The 21,808-nt window shown below is 45.6% G+C and overlaps 1 protein-coding gene across 1 annotated transcript in view; it reads right to left on the bottom strand.

Moving 5' to 3' along the window:
* Positions 1 to 21,808, bottom strand: part of CFAP61 (cilia and flagella associated protein 61) — a 254,354-nt gene that overhangs the window by 92,175 nt on the left and 140,371 nt on the right. Inside the window, exon 18 of the mRNA XM_036824605.1 lies at positions 10,021 to 10,148. Coding sequence (XP_036680500.1) covers positions 10,021 to 10,148 — 128 coding nt within the window. The remainder of the gene's footprint in view (positions 1 to 10,020; positions 10,149 to 21,808) is intronic.

The raw sequence follows: 21,808 nt of genomic DNA on the forward strand, positions 1-21,808 counted from the left end.
CCATATCAGTCTAAATGTTACAATTTAATTTACTAAAATCTCTGTTTTCTGAATTGCTCAAGCAATGACAAAAATATTTGCCAACTGACAGTAAGTCCCAGCTCAAGATAGACATTTAACCTAACTGCATATGTGACTTGTCAAAGAATAACTCCGACTTAATTTGGTCTTAATGATACCACATAATTCCACAAAATTAATGATAAAATGATGGGATTTAAAAGTTAGGAGTTATGTGAACTTCCAGTAGGAGAGGAAAAATAGGGACAAAACAAATCAAAACAAAATATTTATTATGAGAACCAGTTAAGAGAATCTACAGTTTTTCCTTGAAAAATGTTTAATTTCAGCAATATTTTTTCCGCTTAGATCACAAAAGAGACTTTTGGACAATGTCCTTGGCTACTGACTTCATTTTTGTTGTGTGAGTAAAAATGACACAGCAGCTGCACACGTGGCCACAAAGCTGTCAGTAACAGCACACCCTGACCTCTGGGGGAGACCAGAGAGGTAGGGGCGTGTGGTCAAGGATTCTGGGCTCTCTATCGATAGAAGGGATGCAGTCAGTGTTCATGGGGTGGGTGCCATCTTCCACGGCTCCCCTGCTCGTGGAAGCCCCTGTAGGAACCGGGATAGAGCCCAGAGGAAGGGACAAAGGAGTAAGTCTCTTCAGCCTGCCTGAGTCCAGCCTCGTGTCCTGGGGCAAGGATCTCTGATCAGCACTGGATCCAACAATAAGTAAAATCGCCTGCCTGGAGGGACCTCAGTGCTCTGTGGATTCTCCAGGGACCTGGCAGGGGAGGGGGCTGGTGGCCAGGGTAAAGGGGTTTGGGAGAGGGAGATTTGGGGATTCAGGATTTCAGATGAAAAGCTTATGTATCTCTGCATGAAAGGAAAACATAAATCCTTACTGAAAAAGAGAAAATGAGTGTAATGTTTGAAATGTCCACTGAACAAATAAGAATAAAATTTGGGAGTTCTGGCAAAAAAGACCAAAATGAAATTGAGTTTTGCTTTATGATTTAGGGGAAATGATTTATGATGTTTTCATCTCTATATACATGAAGTAAAAATGTCATACATTTATCCTTTGAGCATATAAATGTAAGATGTAAATACCAAGATGGCAGCTATGAGAGACAAGCTGGAAAGCCTTCGCACACAAGAGATGGCCAAGTACAAGACAAAATCGGTCATCCCACAGGACTGGAAAAACCAAGCATTATGGGAATTCAAAAGCAAGTGAGATCACTTCCGATCTCGAAGGATGAGGAAAGGTTTTATGCTTTGGGCAAATGCTGGCAGTTAGGAAGGCTTTATTGACACCATCAGGGCAGGTTTCCTCATGCTTGGCAAGTATATCTCCTTGGACCTTCATTCTCAATGGTGAATAGTTGAAGCATGAAGCTTTGTGAAATGCTTTCTACTAGGTCCAATTCAGCATGTAAATACTATGAACTTAGGGTAATGACTTCAGCTATGCAATGTTTAATGATACATTAATAATTATGCCTGGTAAGCCCTGAAGTAATGATGTGACTTAGAAGTTCTATGATTTGTTGAGAATTTAAAAGTATGGTTTGGAAAACACAGCCCATAAAAACAGCTCAGTTACAATGAGCAATCAGAGGGGGAAATAGGTTTCCTCATAGATAAGACTGCCAAGTTTGAGGAAATGTCTACATAAATGGTTACTAAACCCGGCTGCATGTCAGAATTACCTGGAGAGTCTTAAAAATACAAATTCCTGAGGCCCACTCCAACCTGGTGAATTGTAACCACAGGAACAGGGGTCCAGGAAGCTGTCCTTTTATAACGACCACCTCCCCACCCTTACCCGCACCCCCAAAAGTAGCTCTGATGTACCAGATTGTAGAGTCTGGAATTTCCACAAACTGTTGCTTATATGGAAAGTTACTCCACCTTAACCCCGAGGTCTAGGAAGCTGATCCACAATGTTTTTCTTCACCACAATTCATTCTTTCTTTCTTTCTTCCTTCCTTCCTTCCTTCCTTCCTTCCTTCCTTCCTTCCTTCCTTCCTTCCTTCCTTCCTTCCTTCCTTCCTTCCTTCCTTCCTTTCTTTCTTTCTTTCTTTCTGGCTGTGTTGGGTCCTTGTTTCTGTGCGAGGGCTTTCTCTAGTTGCGGCAAGTGGGGGCCACTCCTCATCGCGGTGCGCGGGCCTCTCACTATCGCGGCCTCTCTTGTTGCGGAGCACAGGCTCCAGACGCGCAGGCTCAGCAACTGTGGCACACGGGCCTAGTCGCTCCACGGCATGTGGGATCCTCCCAGACCAGGGGTCGAACCCGTGTCCCCTGCATTGGCAGGCAGATTCTCAACCACTGCGCCACCAGGGAAGCCCTTCACCACAATTCTTAAAATCAAAAGGGAAATGCAAGCAGTTTTTTCCAAGCCCACGCACCTTATCATGTGGCGAGTATTCCTTTGAAAGGAACCCTCTTCAGAGAACTACACTTAGAGATAAAGTCTCTGCTCAGTAGGCGGCCTTGCCTGGTCTGGGTCTCGCACAATGGCTCCAGGTGCTCCCTTTCTCCAAAGATCACGGCTCTGGGCACCTCTACGGAAGGCCCCTGGCCTATGTTTCCACCTAACATCAGATGCCGTAAGGCGGCGGGTGAGGGGTTTGACACCCCCTGACTCCCTCAGTGCAGTGTGGACTCCTCTGCCTGTTTGCACCTGGATAAGAGAATCCAGTGGGCGGTGTCCTAGTCTGAGCCCTCCCTCTGCCGGGAGGAAGGTGACTATTGGACTCAGAGCTGAGGAGGGGTGGCAGGGGTGTGACCGAGGGTGTGCCATGTCCTCTGCCTTTTGGGGAGTGAGGCTGCACAGGAGAATTCCAGGAGGGCTCGTCGCGGTACAGACCGCCGGGCCCCATTCTCGGAGTTTCTGATGCGGCTGGTCTGGGGTTGGACCTGAGAGTTCGTATTTCTACCAGGTTCCCAAATGATGTCGGTGCTGGTGGTCCCGGGCCAACACTGGGGAGAGAAAACTGAGAGGCTCCCAGGGGGCTGGGTGCTCAAGGAAGGAGGGTACAGTTTAGTATAAGTTTCTATGCAGGAAGCATATGATCCCATTAAATATTTGAGGGACCTGAGTAAAGACTGAACTTTTTGTCGTGGCCTTGTTTTTTTTTTTTTTTTACTGCAGCAGAATTCCTGGGCTCGGGGTGGGGGTGCAGCCAGAGTCCCCTAAGAATCACATGATAAACTCGAGGTTAGTGGCAGAACAGAGGTCACAAGGACGTCCAAATTCAGATTTGTAAACCATCCAAACATCAGAAAAGGACCCAAGAAACATCCAGAAGAAACACCCACAAGGCAGAGATGATCAGTTGGAGCTGCAGATGTGGCCATTGTGACTATGGACGTCTTTGGTCCAGAAGGCATCTGGGTCTCCCCCTGTCTAAGTAGACAGCCGAAAACTCTCTAGAGCCGGGCAGCTTTGCAACATGGACACATCACAGAGTGCTAGGCTGCTTGCTGGGTCCTCCTGATGCTAGACCAGAGGTGGTGGCCATTCTAACTGGACTCCAGGGGACCGTCTGTGCCAGGCGAGGCGCTCTCCCAGGAAGCAGGCGCGGACGCCTCAGGAAACGCCTCTGGTTCATCCCCAGTCCTTGGGGAAGAGGGCACCTTCCACATCATGACTCTCCAGGCAATTCCCTCACAACTGCTCAGCTCCCACCGGGATCTGGACATGCAAATGGCATTAGCGGGGAGGTGTCAGTCTAGCAAGAATTGAGTGCTAGGTCTTTCTAGGTGCTTTGCCTTCTTGCCAGTGGAGGAGGAGAGATCCTGGGTGCTTTCCCTGTTGCACAGGTGTGGAAACGATGGAGGTTCTGAGAGGTCAGATGGTCCACCTGGGCCCCAGCAGTAGTGTCAGAGAGCTGACTCTACTCCAACTCAGTGGTTCTCGGGCTCCCAAAACCGGCGTGAAAACACGGGTCCCAGTCTCCGGCCCCGGGTTTCCGATTCAGTCCTTACAGGGGGGCCTGTATCGGCACCTGCAACAGGTTCCCAGGCGGCGCTAAAGGTGAAAACTGCTGATCTAATTTCATCTCCAACCCGAAGGAGAAATCAAGTATTTGCCAAGACAGGCCCACTGTCCCTCTTTGTTCCAGCAGAGGTTTCTGGTGGAGCAGAGCACCTGGGTTCTCTCTAGAGCTGCCAGGACGCCCGGGAAGAGAGGTGGAGGGAGATCAGGAGCCGCTCCCGACACAGTTTTCTCGTCTGGCCTCGCTTCCGTCTGCCTTTGTCTAGACCCACGCCTTCGTTAAAGGGCAACTGTACGAACATCAAGAAAGGAGAACAAATGAAAGAAAGCGGGCCGGCAGCAGGCCCACCCGCATCCCCAGCAAATGGTCCTCCCGTCCCATGCTTTCCTGCCTTCTCTGCCCGGGGTCTCCCCCTGACTGTGGCAGCTTGAGAGACAGGCTGGAAGCACAGCCCAGGGTGCCCAGATGGACGGGAACTGGTGGGTAAATACCCGACTTCCTCGGGCGCGGAGGGACCGTTCCCAGCTGTGTCCTCAGAGGGGGTCCCGGCGGGACTGAGCCTCGTTGCCCATGGTGAGCCAAAGGCACATGATTTGGGGGCTTTGCTGGCGTTCCTGCCGGTCCCATCTCACCTGCTCGCTCGGGTAGTTCCCAGGGATCACCCCCAAATAAACTACTTGCACCAAATTCTTTGTTTTCAGCTTTTGCAGGACCGCAAGCCAAGACGGAGCCAATGTCGTCATTTGAAAATGACCTGATAGTAGAGGACAGAGGCTGAGCAGGCGAGTCTGTTACTGGCCCGTGTATGCGGTTTGTGTTTTGTGCGATCGTGAAGACAATTTGTAGAAAAAGCAGTATCTGTGAAACGCAATAAAACCAGGGATGCCTGTACATTTAAATACTGGAATCAGGTTAGGAAATGGGATGGTGATTAGGAACCAGGGACAGCTCCAGGTCAGTATTTTCTGGAGGCAGGATGTCAGGTCCTTCTGCCTGGGGAGGCTGAGCCTTTGAACCTGACATACTGCCCCACCCCTCTATTTCCCCCCTACCAGGCCGTCAGAGGGGCCTCTGTATCAGCCCCGACAGGCCCCACTGTAATGCCAACATCACAAGATGGGGAGATGTGACCTGCCTCGTGGATCTCCACCTGTGCCCCGGGCACGTGCCACGGGCCTGGCCGCCACCCTGCAGTTCCCTGGTACCCAAAGGGTGACTGGGGCGAGCACACAGTCCTCAGTTCACGTGGCAGAGGCCGACGGCATGGACAGCCACTAACCTGTTCATGGGCTTCAGCTCTGAGATCAGCATGTAAGCACTGACTACTTAATTAGTCACCTAATTAGTGACAAGCCACAACGAAGGCTTCAGACGTCCTCAGACAAAGGTAAAGATAAGAAGCCTCATTAAGCTGCAAGCGCTCGGCTGCTGCCGCCAGACCCCACAGCTGGGCCGGATGCTGCGTGGTCCTGTGCAGCCCGATAACATGCGTTCTGGTCCTCCGGCCACAACTGCAGCTTCACAAACGTGCCCTGTCGTTCCCAGCTAGTCTTAGTTACCTCGACACACCCACCAGATGAGGGATCAATGCCCAGGTCCAAAACCAGAAACTTCACCCTTTGGTGAGATGACCTGGTGGGTGTTTTGAGACATCTCTTCCCGGGGGTGGAAGTGGAAGCCGAGGTGACGGTGGGTGGTTCCCGTGGACCAAAGTGCATCTTCTTCTAACCACCCAGCCTCGGCGGGATGCCACCCAGGGCTGCCTTCAGTCACTGTCATCCCAGGAGTCATTCATGAATTTTTCTAGCCCCGTTATAGGCTGCTCGAGAGATTATTTACATCAGAACTGAATTAGGAAAGATTTTAAAATAATGGATTAAAAGGAACTGCTCCATAATTGGGAGTAAATAATATAATACACAAAGCATAGAGACGTACGAGCTGAAACAGAATCAAACAGTAACTGCTTCAGCTCAGTGACTTGACACCCAAGACATAGGGAAGAAGCTGTTGTGAATAATTCTGGAAAATAAAATGTCTGTTTGGGACACTGACTGCGGCAGGGCCTGAGATTCTGTGTTTCTAATCAGCTCCCAGGCGATACCAATCCTGCTGGAGTCCAGACCAAACTTTTGAGTAAAAAGGACATAAGACGTAGGATGAGTCCCTAGGCCCGGTTGCTACTCCTTTTTTGGTAGAGCATATCCATATTTCTTTTTTTAAAAATGATTTTGGAGTACTACTGTGGAAAGCCTGACATAGTCAAAGCATTACATTTGGGGAGTTCATCAGGTCCAGACCTGGTACACAAAGGGAATGGTAAAAATATGACCGGCTAAGCTGCGTGAAAAGAGGCCCCTTGCTTTCTGGAAAGAGCTTTCAGACTTCATTGCGAAGTTCTCCTTCGGGAAATAGCATTTCCTTGACAGATGACAGAAGCTCCCCTCCGGCCTTGGCTGTTGATCCAAGAATAGGGAGTTCCCTTTAGACCTCTGATACGGTCGATGGAGTTCCTAGTGTGACAGCGCCCAGGGCTGGCAGGACCAGGGGGGCCCTGCCGTGACCCTCCCTCATCAGAGGAGGGCAGGACCACAGCACTGGTTGGTAGCAGAGGTGGGCTGATGACTGAGGCCAAGATCTTTCTGCCAAAAACCAATGTTTGGGGTTTTGAAGAGGTCTTATTAATAGAAGTACCAAGAAGGATAATGTACATGAAACACCTACGGTGCCCAAGCCAACACCTTTCCGTCCCAAAGAGCCAGGCAGCCAAACAAACACATGAGAACCACAATTTAAAAATAGCTCAGGTCCGTCACCTGAATGTCTTGGGCATGATGAGAAACACAGACAATTCACAGCAAAGTGTCTTAAGAGTTGCCTTTCCCCTCCAATTCACTGCCCTCTATTCCATAGGATGAGTGAGGGTTTCCTCCTCTATGCCCCCCACCCCAGGAAAGCTCCCCGGCCCTGGTTCTGTGCCTGCTGTCCTTCCCCCGCCCAGCCCCTGGTCCCCACCCAGGGGGCACACAGCCCGGCAAGGCAGGTGATAAGGGGAAAGGAGGCCAGGGTGTGTGTGCCCGCAGGGTGGGGCCTGGGAGCCTGAACACGCTCCCTCCTCTGCCCTCCATGGAGTTGCTTGGGCACAGCGCCCTCAGAAGACAGATGCACAAGACCCGGGGGTGGGGGGACAAATTAGCCAAGTCTCACCTCCACCCTGAATCACCCTGCACCCTCGCCCTTCTGCATCAGCTAGCCAGGGGCCTCAGGAGGGTCCATGGAGATTGCAGGAAGTCTAAGGGCAGGGCTGCCACTCAGCCCAGCGCTGGAATATTCACCAGGACCAGGAGGACACGGAGAACCACAGGGGGGGGCTGGTGTGTGTCCCTAGAAAACACCTGTCACTCATGTCACCAGGCACTGGAGGGCCCAGGAGGTCTTGCCCTTGTAAGGACAAAAAGAAGATGCAAGGTGACCCACAGGCCTGACAACCAGAAAAGAAAGTGTGTCCTCCGTACAGGTGTAACTGTAGACTGGGAGTAGCTGAAGACCAGACAGAAGGTTGTACTAGAAAACAAAACCCAAAACATCCCCCCAACACTCACACCCCACATGGAGCTTATATCCTGGTGTCTGTATTAGTTGGTGACTTTGGGCAAATCACGTCAGCACCCCTAGTAGCACCGTGGCACTTGTGGAAAGAAGAGAATTTCTGCAAGGACTGCTTTTGGTGTCTTTGAAGAGGAGACCAAAGGTGTTTTGCAATTTTTTTTGCATGTAAATAATATAAGAACAAAGAGTTGTGCTTGTTTTGTCACCAGATGACAGGATGACCAGATTTTCTGGAAAAAGAGGCGGCTGTACTGGGCCTCAAATGGATTTTCCAGGAACTACAGTGCCCCCCAACTGAGTTTAATAATGCAGGGCATGAGCGTAGGAGGGCGATTTTCCTAAATCTTGCCTCCAAAATGTGGATTTAATCCTCACTGGAGGTCAGTGTTTGGTGAAAACTCTGTTTCTTCAATTTCATTCCAACTCAAATCATTTACAAAATTTAGTTCAAATGGCAGTTAAATTGGTAAAGTAAAATCTGCAGCAGGTTACTATGGTGACTGCTGATCTGAAATAATTAGAGAAAATAATGAGAGAACTATTTCCTCTCTTCAGGATTTGATATCCGTAAACTGATCCCGGTCTCTTTTTAGTGCACGTCGTCTGTATAACGATGATAGAGAATTATGAGCACTTTAAAATGCTTTAAAAAGGCCTGTCTGATTGACGAATTTAATCAACCAAGTACTTATATCAAAATTTATACCTGTCTTTATTAAATCTAAGTTGATTCCACAAAAAGAAAATTATATGTGTATATCTTAATGTAATCATTTTAAAGAAGACATAATGACAAGATATATAGCTAAATTAAGATTTAAGATCTGTTTATGATAACTTCTTGACTACTGTAATTTCACAGCTCCACCCTGATCATTCATCTTCCAAAAGTGGCTGTACAGATTGCTGTTCAGAGTCTGAGGTGAAGAGACCTGTCAGAACAGGGAAAGCCCTCAAAATACAGAGTGGAATAGGCAGGAAAATGGAGATTCCTGGGTGCTTCTCAGGATTTCTTTCTTGCAATGAGAGATTGCTGTAGACTGACCACAGTATTTAAAGCCTGTGAACTTGGTTGCTAATTTCAATAAAGACAGGCGACTTATTTCTGGTTAACTAAGGGTGTGTTCTGGATAATTGAACAAATTGGCTGGAAAGTGAAAAAATCTTCGGTTACGTATGATGTCAAATGAGCAAAATAACCATCTGGGTTAGTTCGTCTCCATATCCACCAAGGACAAACACCTTCTAGGGGTCATTTCCTCCACGCTTTTCCTTGTCCGGAGGGAGGAGTCATGGCGGGGATGCCTTTCCCCATCTGCCACTCTCCTCTTAGCACCTACAGCTTTGAACAGTAGCTAAAGTTTCTCATGTGATCCTGAGCAAAAGATCTGGGAAAAACTGTATTCTCCTAACTTAGGAGTCTGTGGTTCTCCAAAGCCTGGGTCTTTGAAAACATCTAGAGACTTTTTACGAAATGAATGAGGAAGCTGGGTCTGAGAGAAGTCAGGCACACATCAAGGGTTCCATGCCAGTGGTGGCAATGCCAGGCCATGAACCCAAGTTCTTGGACAAAAACCCAGGGCTCTTCCTGTTAAAGAGAGGCTGAAATTCGCTGAGCAGATGGAGAGCTAATTGGGGGAGCTGAGAACCCTCAGGAATCACCTATGGGGAAAATGGGCTCTGCAAGGAAACTGTGCAGTGCTTTGAGGATAATAGAAAACACATCAAACAGCTGCACAGACCTCAGTTGTCCTGGGGAAATGTACTCTGTTCCCTGGCACCTGAAATGCAGGTGTTGAAGGAAAGGTCCTGGACTGTCTGCCACTTCTGAAGCCTATTTGTGATGCATACAGTCACAACTGGTCCCCAAACCTGCTTGATCACACAGAGCACCTGTTAAAATACAGGTTCCCAGGGCCCTCCATAGGAGTTTCTGCTTCTCTATGGCTGTGAGGTCTGGGAATCTACATCTTTAACAAATGTTCTAGGTGATTCTTATAATCCAGCCAAAAAAGGGAAGCACCAGTATAGAATAGGGGCTGGAAAACTTCTTCTGGAAAGGGTCAGAGTGACCTATACTAGGCACTGCCAGCCAAACGGTCTCTGTCATGGCTACTCAAAGCTGCCGCTGTATCAACAAAACAGAGACAACACATAAATAAATGAACGTGACTGTGTTCCCATAAAGCTTTATTTACAAAAGCAGGTGGACCTGTTTTGACCTGGGGGGCTAGAGTTTGCCAACCCCTAATCTAGAATATTCCACTGATTCATTAATCCACATAGGCAACGTATGTGAGGTGGCAAAAAGCTCAAGTCTGTCCTTTCAAGGGATCCTCTCAGGTGTAGGAAGAGAAAGGTTCCTTTAAAAACAAACAAATAAAGTAAAACAACTCACCAAAATATCAATGTCTCTAGGAAGGAAATTCCAACACTGGACGCACCAACCACTACAATCTTGGCGTTGACAGTTATTTTAGGTTCCAACGTTAGTTTTCTGTTTGTATGGTTCAAGGCATAACTCAACTGGAAAAAAATACAAAGAGAAAAAGGGACTTGAGGAAAATGTAGCTGAGTCTGCATTCCCAAATTGGCAATTACTTAACCAGGATATTACCAGCAAATCAAACTGAAAAATGCCCCTGTGCAGCCCTGAGGAAATTTATGGGAAGTAATTTTTAAGAAATTAGTGTAAGAATATGGCAATATACCTAACACCTAGGCTGGTTCACATCAAAATACTTGATTTAGATCATTTTCGTCTTATTGTTGACAGATGTTTCATATAGAACCCAGGCCATCTATGACTAGAGATGATAAGGTAAATAATTCCCCAAGAAGACAGGCAAGTTGCTCCTTGAGAATCTGTAGTTTCATCAAAGGTCCCAATCTTTCCTTCTGTCCAAGGTTTGAACAACTAGATTACAGTAGCTGGGTGCCTGATGGAAGGTATTAACTCTCATTCAGTTCTGCATCCCTCACACAACACCTGGAGCACAGTAGGTGTTCAGTAATATTTATAGAATGACAACTGTGTTGAATGACAAAAGCATATTGGATGATAAGGATTGTTCAGTCTTTCAAATAACTTAGGGTCAGGGAGGACTCTTAGAAGCACAGAAAGTAACAGGTGATCATTTTAATGTCCATGCTTGAAAAAATTACCTGGATTGATTTGTTTGGTTACTTTCCTGCAGAGGCTTCAGTGGGAGCATGAAATGTACAAAGGAAGGTTTTACAAAGAGGTGGTGGGGTATGTTTGGTTGTTTGTTTGTTTTTTGCGCACAATGCACAGCATGTGGGATCTGAGTTTCCCAACCAGGGATTGAACCCATGCCCCCTGCATTGGAAGCGTGGACTCTTAACCACTGGACTGCCAGGGAAGTTGGGGTACTCTTAAAAGAATGTTGGATTGGGTCAGAAGACCTTGATTCTCTTTTTTAATTCATAAATTCAACACACATTTTTATTTGATGCTTCCTGTGTGTCTGGACAATAACAGGGTTTACAGCTGACTTCTCATCAGAAGCAATGGAGGACAGGAGTCAGTGGAATGACATCCACACCAATGTGTCCCACTCATTCAAGTTCTCGTTACATTAGCATTAACTCACCCTCTAGGTCAGAGACCTTCAAATTCTAGTAGACCAAACCTATTTTTAATTTTCTTAAAATCCTGAGATACCAGGAGCTGGAAGTCCAGCAGGCTAATGGTAAAGTCCTATGGAAAGCTGGGCTCCCACCTACCTTCCAGTGCCTAAGGCAGCATGGGTGGGGTCACATGCTTTGCAATTTACCTGGCAACATATGTGATCTAGAGGATAGATCCCCTCTCTCTAGCTCGAGCTAGCCCAGCAACATGGAGGTAAAAAAATGTCTTGAGCCAAATAAAGTATTAATAGAAATTCAAAACAAAGTTCAGAGGTTTTAGACTCTCTCTATAATTAACATTGCTGGTGCCTCTCAGCATCTGTTCCACCCCCACTCCCACCTCTAATGAGACACACCGGGGATTTTGGAAAAGATTGAACCCACTCCCATCTTTAAGAGGGGGCTCTGGTTGACATAAACCAAGTTGCATAATCCCACCCTCCTTGCTCAACAATTGGCCCAGGATAGACACGTGACCTATGCTGGCCTAATCAGAGTGAAGCCCAGGACTTTCGTGTGATGGTTTAAGAAGAAAAGCCTCTTGCCTTCCAGATGGTACAAGGTGTAGATTGTGAAGCCTGAAATAGTACAGTCATCATGCCACGAAGGGGGAAACCATTCTGGGATGAAGCCCCAAGAGAATCACAAAGAAATAGAACAGGAATTCCTTTCAAATCCTACCTGAAGCCCATGCTACCTTTGGACTCTTCGGTTACATGAGAAATAAATATCAGTCAGCTATCAGTGCTGCATAACAAACCACCCCAAAGTGCATTGGCTTAAAAAATTGCCATCTATTCTCACCCATGTAACTCTGAGTCAGCTGGAAGAAGGCTGATGTCAGCGGGATTCAGCTGGCTTTGGCTCCACTCTGCAGATTTCAGCTTAGCCTCACATCTCTCCTATCTTTTTTGATGAGAGAGAGCCGGGTCTGTTCTTCTCATGGCAATGCAGAAGTGCAAGAAGGTAAGTGAAAATAAGAAATACTTCTTCAGCCTGGCCAAAGCAAGTCACACGGTGGAGCCCAACACCCATGAGGTGGGGAAGCAGACTCCCCTGTAGTGGGAGGAACCTCAAAGTCACACAGCAAGGGCACAACACAGGGAGGGAGGAAGAGCTGGGGAGAAAGACTGCAACCCACTGTGTTTCCTTGATTCTTTGGGTCAGTTTGATTCTTTTACATGCAACTAAAAACTTCCTAAACTGATAGACCTTCTAAATGACAATAATGAATATATCATCTGGGTGAAAGAGTATCTGTTCTTCAAATAAATGTCACTCTGGTCCGCCCTATGAAAATTTCCCAGCACAGGCCAGTGAGGTATTCTGCGAGAAAACCAGTTAACACTGGTACATCCAGGTGCCAGTGTGTACTGTGTTCCCATTAATTTGCAAGACAAGCCTGGTAGCAGCAGATTGGGTCTGGTGGTTTAGAGTGAGGAAGATAGGAAGCATAAATGGTGGTATGAAGGCATGTAGTCACAAGTCTAATTAAGAGACTTAAGATGCAAGCATCTTCACAGAGGTCAGAACCCAAGATTCCTTCCATAGGAGGTATGTTCAGACATTCCCCTCTGCTGTCCGGAAGCATATACTAACACTGAAACATGGGCAGTAATGAAATTCCCTGGTAAAGAATTATACCCCATTTATGAAACAGTTCCTGAATCAATGATACAAAGGCACCCGGGGAACAGAACAGAATGGCTTTTGTTTCCCACACAATAGCTTTAACACCAACAGCTGCCAGGCCTCAGAAATCACCTTTCTAACCTCTGAATACACAAAGTGGCCTCGGGTGTCAAGAGTTAGCGTCAGTACCAACGGTGGTGGGTGTCTCAGGAGAGTGATCAGGCATCACCATGGTTCTCACGAAACCCAGTTTGGTGCCCAGGCTTTAATTAAAAACATATTCATCATTGGGTATGAAGAAGTGACCTGAAAAAGCCACATTTTTCTTTTGTTAAGATAGATGGTTTTTAAATACCTTGAAAAGAAATTCTTTCCAGCCTGGAAATATCTTTCAGTGACAACTGCAAATGAAGACGGCTTCTTCTGCTTTCAAAGGGTTTGTTTTGCCCATAAGCCGGAAGCTCGAGGCATTTTTGGAAGAAAGCAGAATATGTCCTTCCTTTATGTTCCTTCAAACTACAGGTTTTCCCAGTAAAGAAAAACAGGTATGGAAGACCCTCTGAGCCAAGCCAGCTTTTCCTTTTCTTGGTCTGAACATCTACCAAACATGTCCCGTGCACTAGAGATCCTGTTTTAGATGTTTGTTTTTGTTTTTTATTTCCTTAACAGCAAACTAAAAATAAAAGCCGTATCTACTGACTCATATTTTATAGACAGAAATTAAATGTGCCTTGTAATAGTAAATTATCAAAGATGAAACAGAGGAGTCTCTGTAAGCTATTTAACTACATACCATACCAGTGATAATACGGGTGAGAAATCAGATTCTTACCTCCATATTCTTTGGAGACATTTATGCTTCTATTCTCCTAATGACACTAAGTTAGTATTTTTAGACAAACGGATGAGTTTAAATAGATCAACAGGTACCCCAGCAGGAAGGAATAGGCCATATATCATGTATAAGCTGACCTTTCAAGGCTGAAAGAAATGTTCCTTAAAATTGATTATGGCTCTCCTAATAAGTTTAAAACACAAGCCTTAAGTTCCATCCCTGAGATGGAAGAAGAAAGAATGATAAAATGGGACTCCCTATTTGGAAATTCTAGAGCCAGGCTTGAGGTGTGGGGAGGGGAGGGAGTGTGGACGGTTCAGAGGGAAGTGACCATAAAGGTCAGGTGAGGGGGTTGTTGAGATGAGAAAATAGGGAACAGAAACGAGCACATGTTTAAATTTTAAGCTATTTATCTGTAATTTCCTATGAGCTTCTGAATTAGAACACCTTGTGCATGTGAGAGAGTCACTGAGCAGTTTGGTCCCTTTATTAATTCATCTGGTTTGTCTGCCGCCCTCCACCTAGACTGTTTGCTTTCTGAGGTCAGGGGCTATGTCTTTGTTTTTTTGAGGCATTCGTTTAGTTTTAGTTTAGTTTTGTTTTATCTGAACAATTCCTGCCACACATTTTTGGACATTTGGTAAATGATGAAAGGACAGATATGCTGACTTTGCGTTCCGTGAGCCCTTCTTAAAGGGTGTTGACGTAATTTCTACTGATTCAGGTTATTTCTGTTGGTGCTTTTCCAGTGGCTTACATGACAAACAAATGATTTAGATATAATGAGAAGTACTTAGGATTAAATTTGATCTTTTTAGTAAAAATGATAGTGACGTACATGCTCAGGTGAGTTTATGCTGTGATTCACATACATTTATCAAGAGACCTTAAAGACACAGTTTTGAGTTTTATGCATGTTTGTTAACTGTTCTGTGTGTACAAAAAGAAACATTAGTCAAAGTATAATTTTATCTGATACACACAGACCTGAGTTCTGTGTTTCCATATCTGGTTTAGTTTTTCTCATGCCCTTAGAATGAGTTAGAATGACAACAAAAGCAGTATTAAAACTCGGTTTCAATAATAGATCCAAAATCAGAAGTTGCTAAAATTATAAATAGGCCATTAAACTAGAAAGCAGTCAAAATAACTACAAATGATCCTACATAATGAACCCAATTCATACTAAAATGGGACATGACAGCGTCTACGGTGAATTTTTTCTAATGATACCCTTTCGTTTGGGGGTCACATTCAACCTCCAGGATCATTGGACTGGGCATCATTAGCCCAGTCCAAACAAGGGACTGTTTTCTTAACTCTGCTACTGGTTGAAATTCTGAGCCTCTTTTCCTTAAGCATCAGTTTCCTCAGGTGTAAAATGGAAGTAAATTACACAAACCTCTGCCTTCCTCAGCAGGCAAACATGGGAACTATTCATTAAAAAACGTCTACAAATACTTGGAGCTTTTCAGGCAAAGATGTTACACAAGGTAAAATTGCACATCCTCTCTCGCATCTGCAATATGAAAGGCAAATCTTCGAAAAACACGTTTTAAAAGGGCGAAACAAGGAGCTCCATTTTCAGCTCCACACCCATGTGTATGTATTTTTTCTTCTAGAAAGCTTCCAAAGACTTCAAAGGGAGCTCTGTCCAGGCAAGAAAATGGAAGATGGAGAGATTCAAAGCCCTGAGAAATAGAATTTCTGAAATTCTTAATAAGCCTATTTTTGCTTTATAAATGTAATTTTTTCTCCTTACACTTTTCCATTCTCTCTCTTCTTTTTGAGAAGCTCCCCTTTCCCCAATTTGATCAAAACAAATAATGACAGGTTGACAGCGCTATAAATATCAGTGTCAGTTTCAGAGTTCAAAGTAAACAAATTGACCTCTTGGGGGCAAAGTATTGCAATATTTACCAAATACATAAAGAGTAGGGAGATACAGACATGTAAACAAGAACCAATAAGTCGGGCATCTCTTCCACAGACACAAAATGCAATTTTGAAAAACCTTTCTGCTAAAATCATTAAAAGGGCTCAAAACTACGATAGGAACGCCATCACCTCTGTCCTAGCAGAGCATGAGGAGGCAGTCAAGACAACACCATGGTTTTGAGCCTCGTTTTCTGAAGGATTCCCTTAACCTTCCTCTTTGTTAGGGAATGGGGAGCTCCTAACTCTTCTTGCAGCTCCAGCACGTGAGGAAAATGCACACTGTTCTGTCTCTGGCATCTGCTGAGAGTGACAATGACTCAAGGACCCTTTGAGTCATTGTCAAAGGTGATAGGTGAGGTGATAGGCTTGCTCTCCTATCACGGGCAGGAGTGTACTCAAAACCGTGCAACGTGGGCCAAAGGGTGGGCTGGGGTTCCTGCAGCATCCCCACCATTGCACCAGGCACAAGCTAGGCACACAGTAAAGTTTGGGAAGTGAATGAGGCACTAATTTGGTCTCTGCAAAATTATTAGTAACCCTACCCACGAAGAATTCTTATTTCTTTAAAGAACTATGATACCTTTAGTTCCTTTACATTCTTCACATTATCCCAGGCAAACAGTGGGAGCTTGAACCCTAGCTAAAGAAGAGGGTCCTGTTTCAGTTAGGGTTGGGCTTGGCTGCATACAACAGAAAATGCAGCTTAAACAGAAAACAGTAGCTTTAACAGGATAGAAGATAATTTCTCACTTATGCAAAAGAAATCTGGAAATACATAATCCAGGGCTACTGAGGCAGAGCCAGACTTCTACCTGCCTAACTCCCCATCCTAGTGCTTGGCTTCCATCCTCAAGGATGGCCTAGGATGGCTGCCGGAGATCCAGATATCACGTCCTCATTCCAGGGAGCAGGAAGGAGAAGGAAGGAAAGAAAAAAGGGCCTTCCTTCCAGTGAGCCACGCCCTTTAAGCAGCCATCTCAGAATTCCCATTCCAACTACTTCTACTTCCAGCTCAGTGGCCAAAATTGAGTCATATGGTCATGCCAGATGCAAGGGAGGCTGGGAAACATATTCTCTTAGTTGGGTGCATTGCTGCCTTGCACAAAATTGAGATCTCTTTACTAAGGCTAAAGGGAGGAATGGATATTGGGGGCAATTCATGGTCTTTGCTGTTGTTCCTTAAGCCTCTATAATTCAATGAGTAAATTTCTTTAACTTGCATTTTGCTTATATTTTTCTTATCAACTCCATCTGTCCCAATCCCTCCTACACCCATATTCCCAACCTGGCTATTATCATTATTTTGCAAACGTTTTTAAAAGTTCAAATTATTGCCACCCCATGACAATCACTGGCAACCATTCTTATACATTTATATGTGGGGGAAAAAAGTGTTTTGGAAGTTGAGTGACTTTACTGGATTTCGTCAGTTCTAGGATGCACATTTTTTCCACATTAGCATCCTTGAAATCAGCCTCGCGGTCAATGTCACCTTGGCCGCTGGGATTGGCCAGGTAGCAGCAGTGACACAGTTGTCCTTTCCTGGGCACAGGTGACTTGGTCAAGGCTGTTCACTGTCATCATCTCCGGAGAGTCATGTGCATTATGGGACAACATGTGTTGAGTTTAACTGCTGCTGACAACGCCTTCAAAAAGATTACAGCATGATTTGGCATCGAAATGAACACTTATTATGTTCCCAGGAAGGCCCAGAAACCGAGCGGCAGGGTGCAAACTTGATATTAATGAAGCAAATATTAGTCATTGGAGGGAATGGCTGTAATTCCATATTTTCTTGCAATGAAACAATCGAATGCTTTACAGGAACAAATCAGGGATGATAGATACCTACAAGCAGACGAAGCTGTGTCACATTTTGTTACCGAGACACATGCAAAAGTTTTTTTCCCATCACGAAGCAAACAATGCAATTGAAGGGTACGTAAATTGGCTCTCCTCTCTGAATAGATAAAAGAAATTTCAAAGCAATAAGACATATGACTGATTCATATTCTGTTCAGGGCTCTTATTAAGACATTGTGTCACAGTTTAATTGGCCATGTTTTTTTCTTAATGGTACATAAAGTAAGGGTCCATCTAATAATAATGGCATCTTAGATTTGATAAAGGTGATGAAATTCACTTGTTTTTAATTAGATAACAGCCTGAACAAGTAGTTATATAATCATTGAAAATATGGTTATTTGACGCAATACTCGAGCATGGGCAAGGGAGACCCGCTGTTGGCTTTTCAGGGACACAATGACTCACTGATTCCCAATGTGGGGATGCTAGCACGGGTGCCAGGATAACCTCAAGTGGCTCCACATCCCTCCCCTTCCCACCTGGAGTGGTGCCAAGTGTTTACAAATGTCCTCTGTGCCCCGCATCACACCCAGCAAATCCTGTCTGTTAGGGTTCAGCTACTTGGCTACCTCCAGGTATCACTGTCAATACAGAGTCAGCCAAAAACCGGAGAAATGACCTCCCTGGGGTGAACAGACAGCAAAAGGCAGGGAGAAAGCAAATCCATGGCAGGGAAATGGTTTGCAGAATCAATGACAAATTACTATCATGTTATATCTGTGTCTCTTAAAAAAAGCTCATTGACTTAGCATGTAGTTGCCTAACCATTCTCAAAAGCTCATTGACTTAGCATGTAGTTGCCTAACCATTCTCAACTTCTATAGCCCTATGAAGGACCCATTTTTAATGAAATGAAATGAAGGTGTGGCCTCAAAGGTTTGGAAAACACTCAAATTCAAAAGCGATGAAAGGCATTCTTCCTGTTAAATAATGCCCTTCCTAAATGATGGCATTTTCCTACAGGTATCCAAGGATAAAAATGGTCCTGTATATATTAAATACAAAATGCATATATGGCGGGGGGGATCTTCAAAATGGCGGAGGAGTAAGACGTGGAGATCACCTTCCTTCCCACAGATACGTTAGAAATACATCTACATGTGGAACAACTCCTACAGAACACCTACTGAATGCTGGCAGAAGACCTCAGACTTCCCAAAAGGCAAGAAACTCCCCACATACCTGGGTAGGGCAAAAGACAAAAGAAAAAACAGAGACAAAAGAATAGTGATGGGACCTGTACCAGTGGGAGGGAGCTGTGGAGGAGGAAAGGTTTCCACACACTAGGAAGCCCCTTCACTGGCAGAGACGGGGGGTGGGTGGGGGGAAGCTTCGGAGCCACGGAGGAGAGCAAAGCAACAGAGGTGAAGAGGGCAAAGCGGAGAGATTCCCGCACAGAGGATCGGTGCCGACCAGCACTCACCAGCCCAAGAGGCTTGTCTGCTCACCTGCCGGGGCGGGCGGGGGCTGGGAGCTGAGGCTTAGGCTTCGGAGGTTGGATCCCAGGGAGAGGGGTGGGTGGCATGAACACAGCCTGAAGAGGGATAGTGTGCCACAGCTAGCCAGGAGGCAGTCTGGGAAAAAGTCTGGAACTGCCTAAGAGGCAAGAGACCATTATTTCAGGGTGCACGAGGAGAGGGGATTCAGAGCACTGCCTAAATGAGCTCCAGAGATGGGCACGAGCCGCGGCTATCCACAAGGACACCAGAGATGGGCATGAAACGCTAAGGCTGCTGCTGCAGCCACCAAGAAGCCTGTGTGCGAGCACAGGTCACTATCCACACCTCCCCTCCTGGGAGCCCGTGCAGCCCGCCACTGCCAGGGTCCCATGATCCAGGGACATCTTCCCCGAGAGAACACACGGCACGCCTCAGAATTTTGCAACGTCACATTGGCCTCTACCACCGCAGGTTCGCTCCGCATTCCATACCCCTCCCTCCCCCAAGGCCTGAGTGAGCCAGAGCCCCCGAATCAGCTGCTCCTTTAACCACCTCCTGTCTGGGCAAAGAACAGACAGCAGAGGGTGACCTACACCCAGAGGCGGGGCCAAATCCAGAGCTGAACCCCAGGAGCTGTGCGAACAAAGAAGAGAAAGGGAAATCTCTCCCAGCAGCCTCAGGAGCAGTGGGTTAAATCTCCACAATCAACTTGATATACCCTGCATCTGTGGAATACCTGAATCGACAATTAATCATCCCAAAATTTGAGGAGGTGGACTTTGGGAGCAACTGTAGACTTGGAGTTTGTTTTCTGCATATAATTTGTTTCTGGTTTTATGTTTATCTCAGTTTAGTATTTAGAGCTTATTATCATCGGTAGATTTGTTTATTAATTGGGTTGCTCTCTTCCTTTATTTTTATATATATATATTTTTTCCTTTTTCTTTTTTTTTTTTTTTAATTTTACACTTTATTTATTTATTTTTACACTTTATTTATTTATTTTTGGCTGTGTTGGGTCTTCGTTTCTGTGCGTGGGCTTTCTCTAGTTGCGGCGAGTGGGGGCCACTCTTCATCGCGGTGCACGGGCCTCTCACTGTCGTGGCCTCTCTTGTTGCGGAGCACAGGCTCCAGACGCGCAGGCTCAGTAGTTGTGGCTCACAGGCCCAGTTGCTCCGCGGCATGTGGGATCTTCCCAGACCAGGGCTTGAACCCATGTCCCCTGCATTGGCAGGCAGATTCTCAACCACTGCGCCACCAGGGAAGCCCACCTTTTTCTTCTTTTGTGAGTGTGATATATGTATGCTTCTTTGTGTGATTTTGTCTGTATAGGTTTGCTTTTCCCATTTATCCTAGGGTTCTGTCTGTCCGGTTTTTTGTGTGTTTTGTTTTGGTTTTTTTTTTTAGAATAGTTTTTAGCACTTGTTATCATAGGTGGATTTGTTTATTGGTTTGGTTGCTCTCTTCTTTCCTTTCTTTTTTGAAATTACTTTATTTTTATTTTTTATTTTTATTTATGGCTGTGTTGGCTCTTCGTTTCTGTGCGAGGGCTTCCTCTAGTTGCGGCAAGTGGGGGCCACTCTTCATCGTGGTGTGCGGGCCTCTCATTATCACGGCCTCTCTTGTTGTGGAGCACAGGCTCCAGACGCGCAGGCTCAGTAATTGTGGCTCACGGGCCTAGTTGCTCCGCAGCATGTGGGATCTTCCCAGACCAGGGCTCGAACCCGTGTCCCCTGCATTGGCAGGCAGATTCTCAACCACTGCGCCACCAGGGAAGCCCTGAAATTACTTTTTAATTTTAATAATTATTTTTTATTTTAATAAGTTTATTTATTTTATTTCTCTTTTCTTTATCTTTCTTTCTTTTTTTTTCCTCCCTTTTCTTCTGAGCCGTGTGGCTGACAGGGTCTTGGTGCTCTGGCCGGGTGTGAGGCCTGAGTCTTTGAGGTGGGAGAGCCAAGTTCAGGATATTGGTCCACCAGAGACCTCCCGGCCCCATGTAATATTAACTGGTGAGAGCTCTTCCAGAGATCTCCATCTCAACACTAAGACCCAGCTCCACTCAACGAACAGCAAGCTACAGTGCTGGACACCCCATGCCAAACAACTAGCAAAACAGGAACCCAACCCCACCCATTAGCAGAGAGGCTGCCTAAAATCATAATAAGTTCACAGACACCCCAAAACACAACACCGGATGTGGTCCTGCCCACCAGAAAGACAAGATCCAGCCTCATCCACCAGAACACAGGCACCAGTCCCCTCCACCAGGAAGCCTACACAACCCACCAAAACAACCTTACCCACCGGGGGCAGACACCAAAAACAATGGGAACTATGAACCTGCAGCTGCGAAAAGGAGACCCCAAACACAGTAAGTTAAGCAAAATGGGAAGACAGAGAAATACACAGCAGATGAAGTAGCAAGGCAAAAACCCACCAGACCTAACAAATGAAGAGGAAATAGGTAGTCTACCTGAAAAAGAATTCAGAGTAATGATAGTAAAGATGATCCAAAATCTTGGAAATAGAATGGAGGAAGTACAGAAACGTTTAACAAGGACCTAGAAGAACTACAGAGCAAACAAACAATAATGAACAACACAATACATGAAATTAAAAATTCTCTAGAAGAAACCAATAGCAGGATAACTGAGGCAGAAGAACGGATAAGTGACCTGGAAGATAAAATAGTGGAAATACCTACTGCAGACCAGAATAAAGAAAATAGAATGAAAAGAATTGAGGACAGTCTGAAAGACCCCTGGGACAACATTAAACGCACCAACATTCGAATTATAGGGGTCCCAGAAGAAGAAGAGAAA

Source organism: Balaenoptera musculus, chromosome 15 (assembly GCF_009873245.2).
Source record: "Balaenoptera musculus isolate JJ_BM4_2016_0621 chromosome 15, mBalMus1.pri.v3, whole genome shotgun sequence".
Classification (NCBI taxonomy): Eukaryota; Metazoa; Chordata; class Mammalia; order Artiodactyla; family Balaenopteridae; genus Balaenoptera; species Balaenoptera musculus.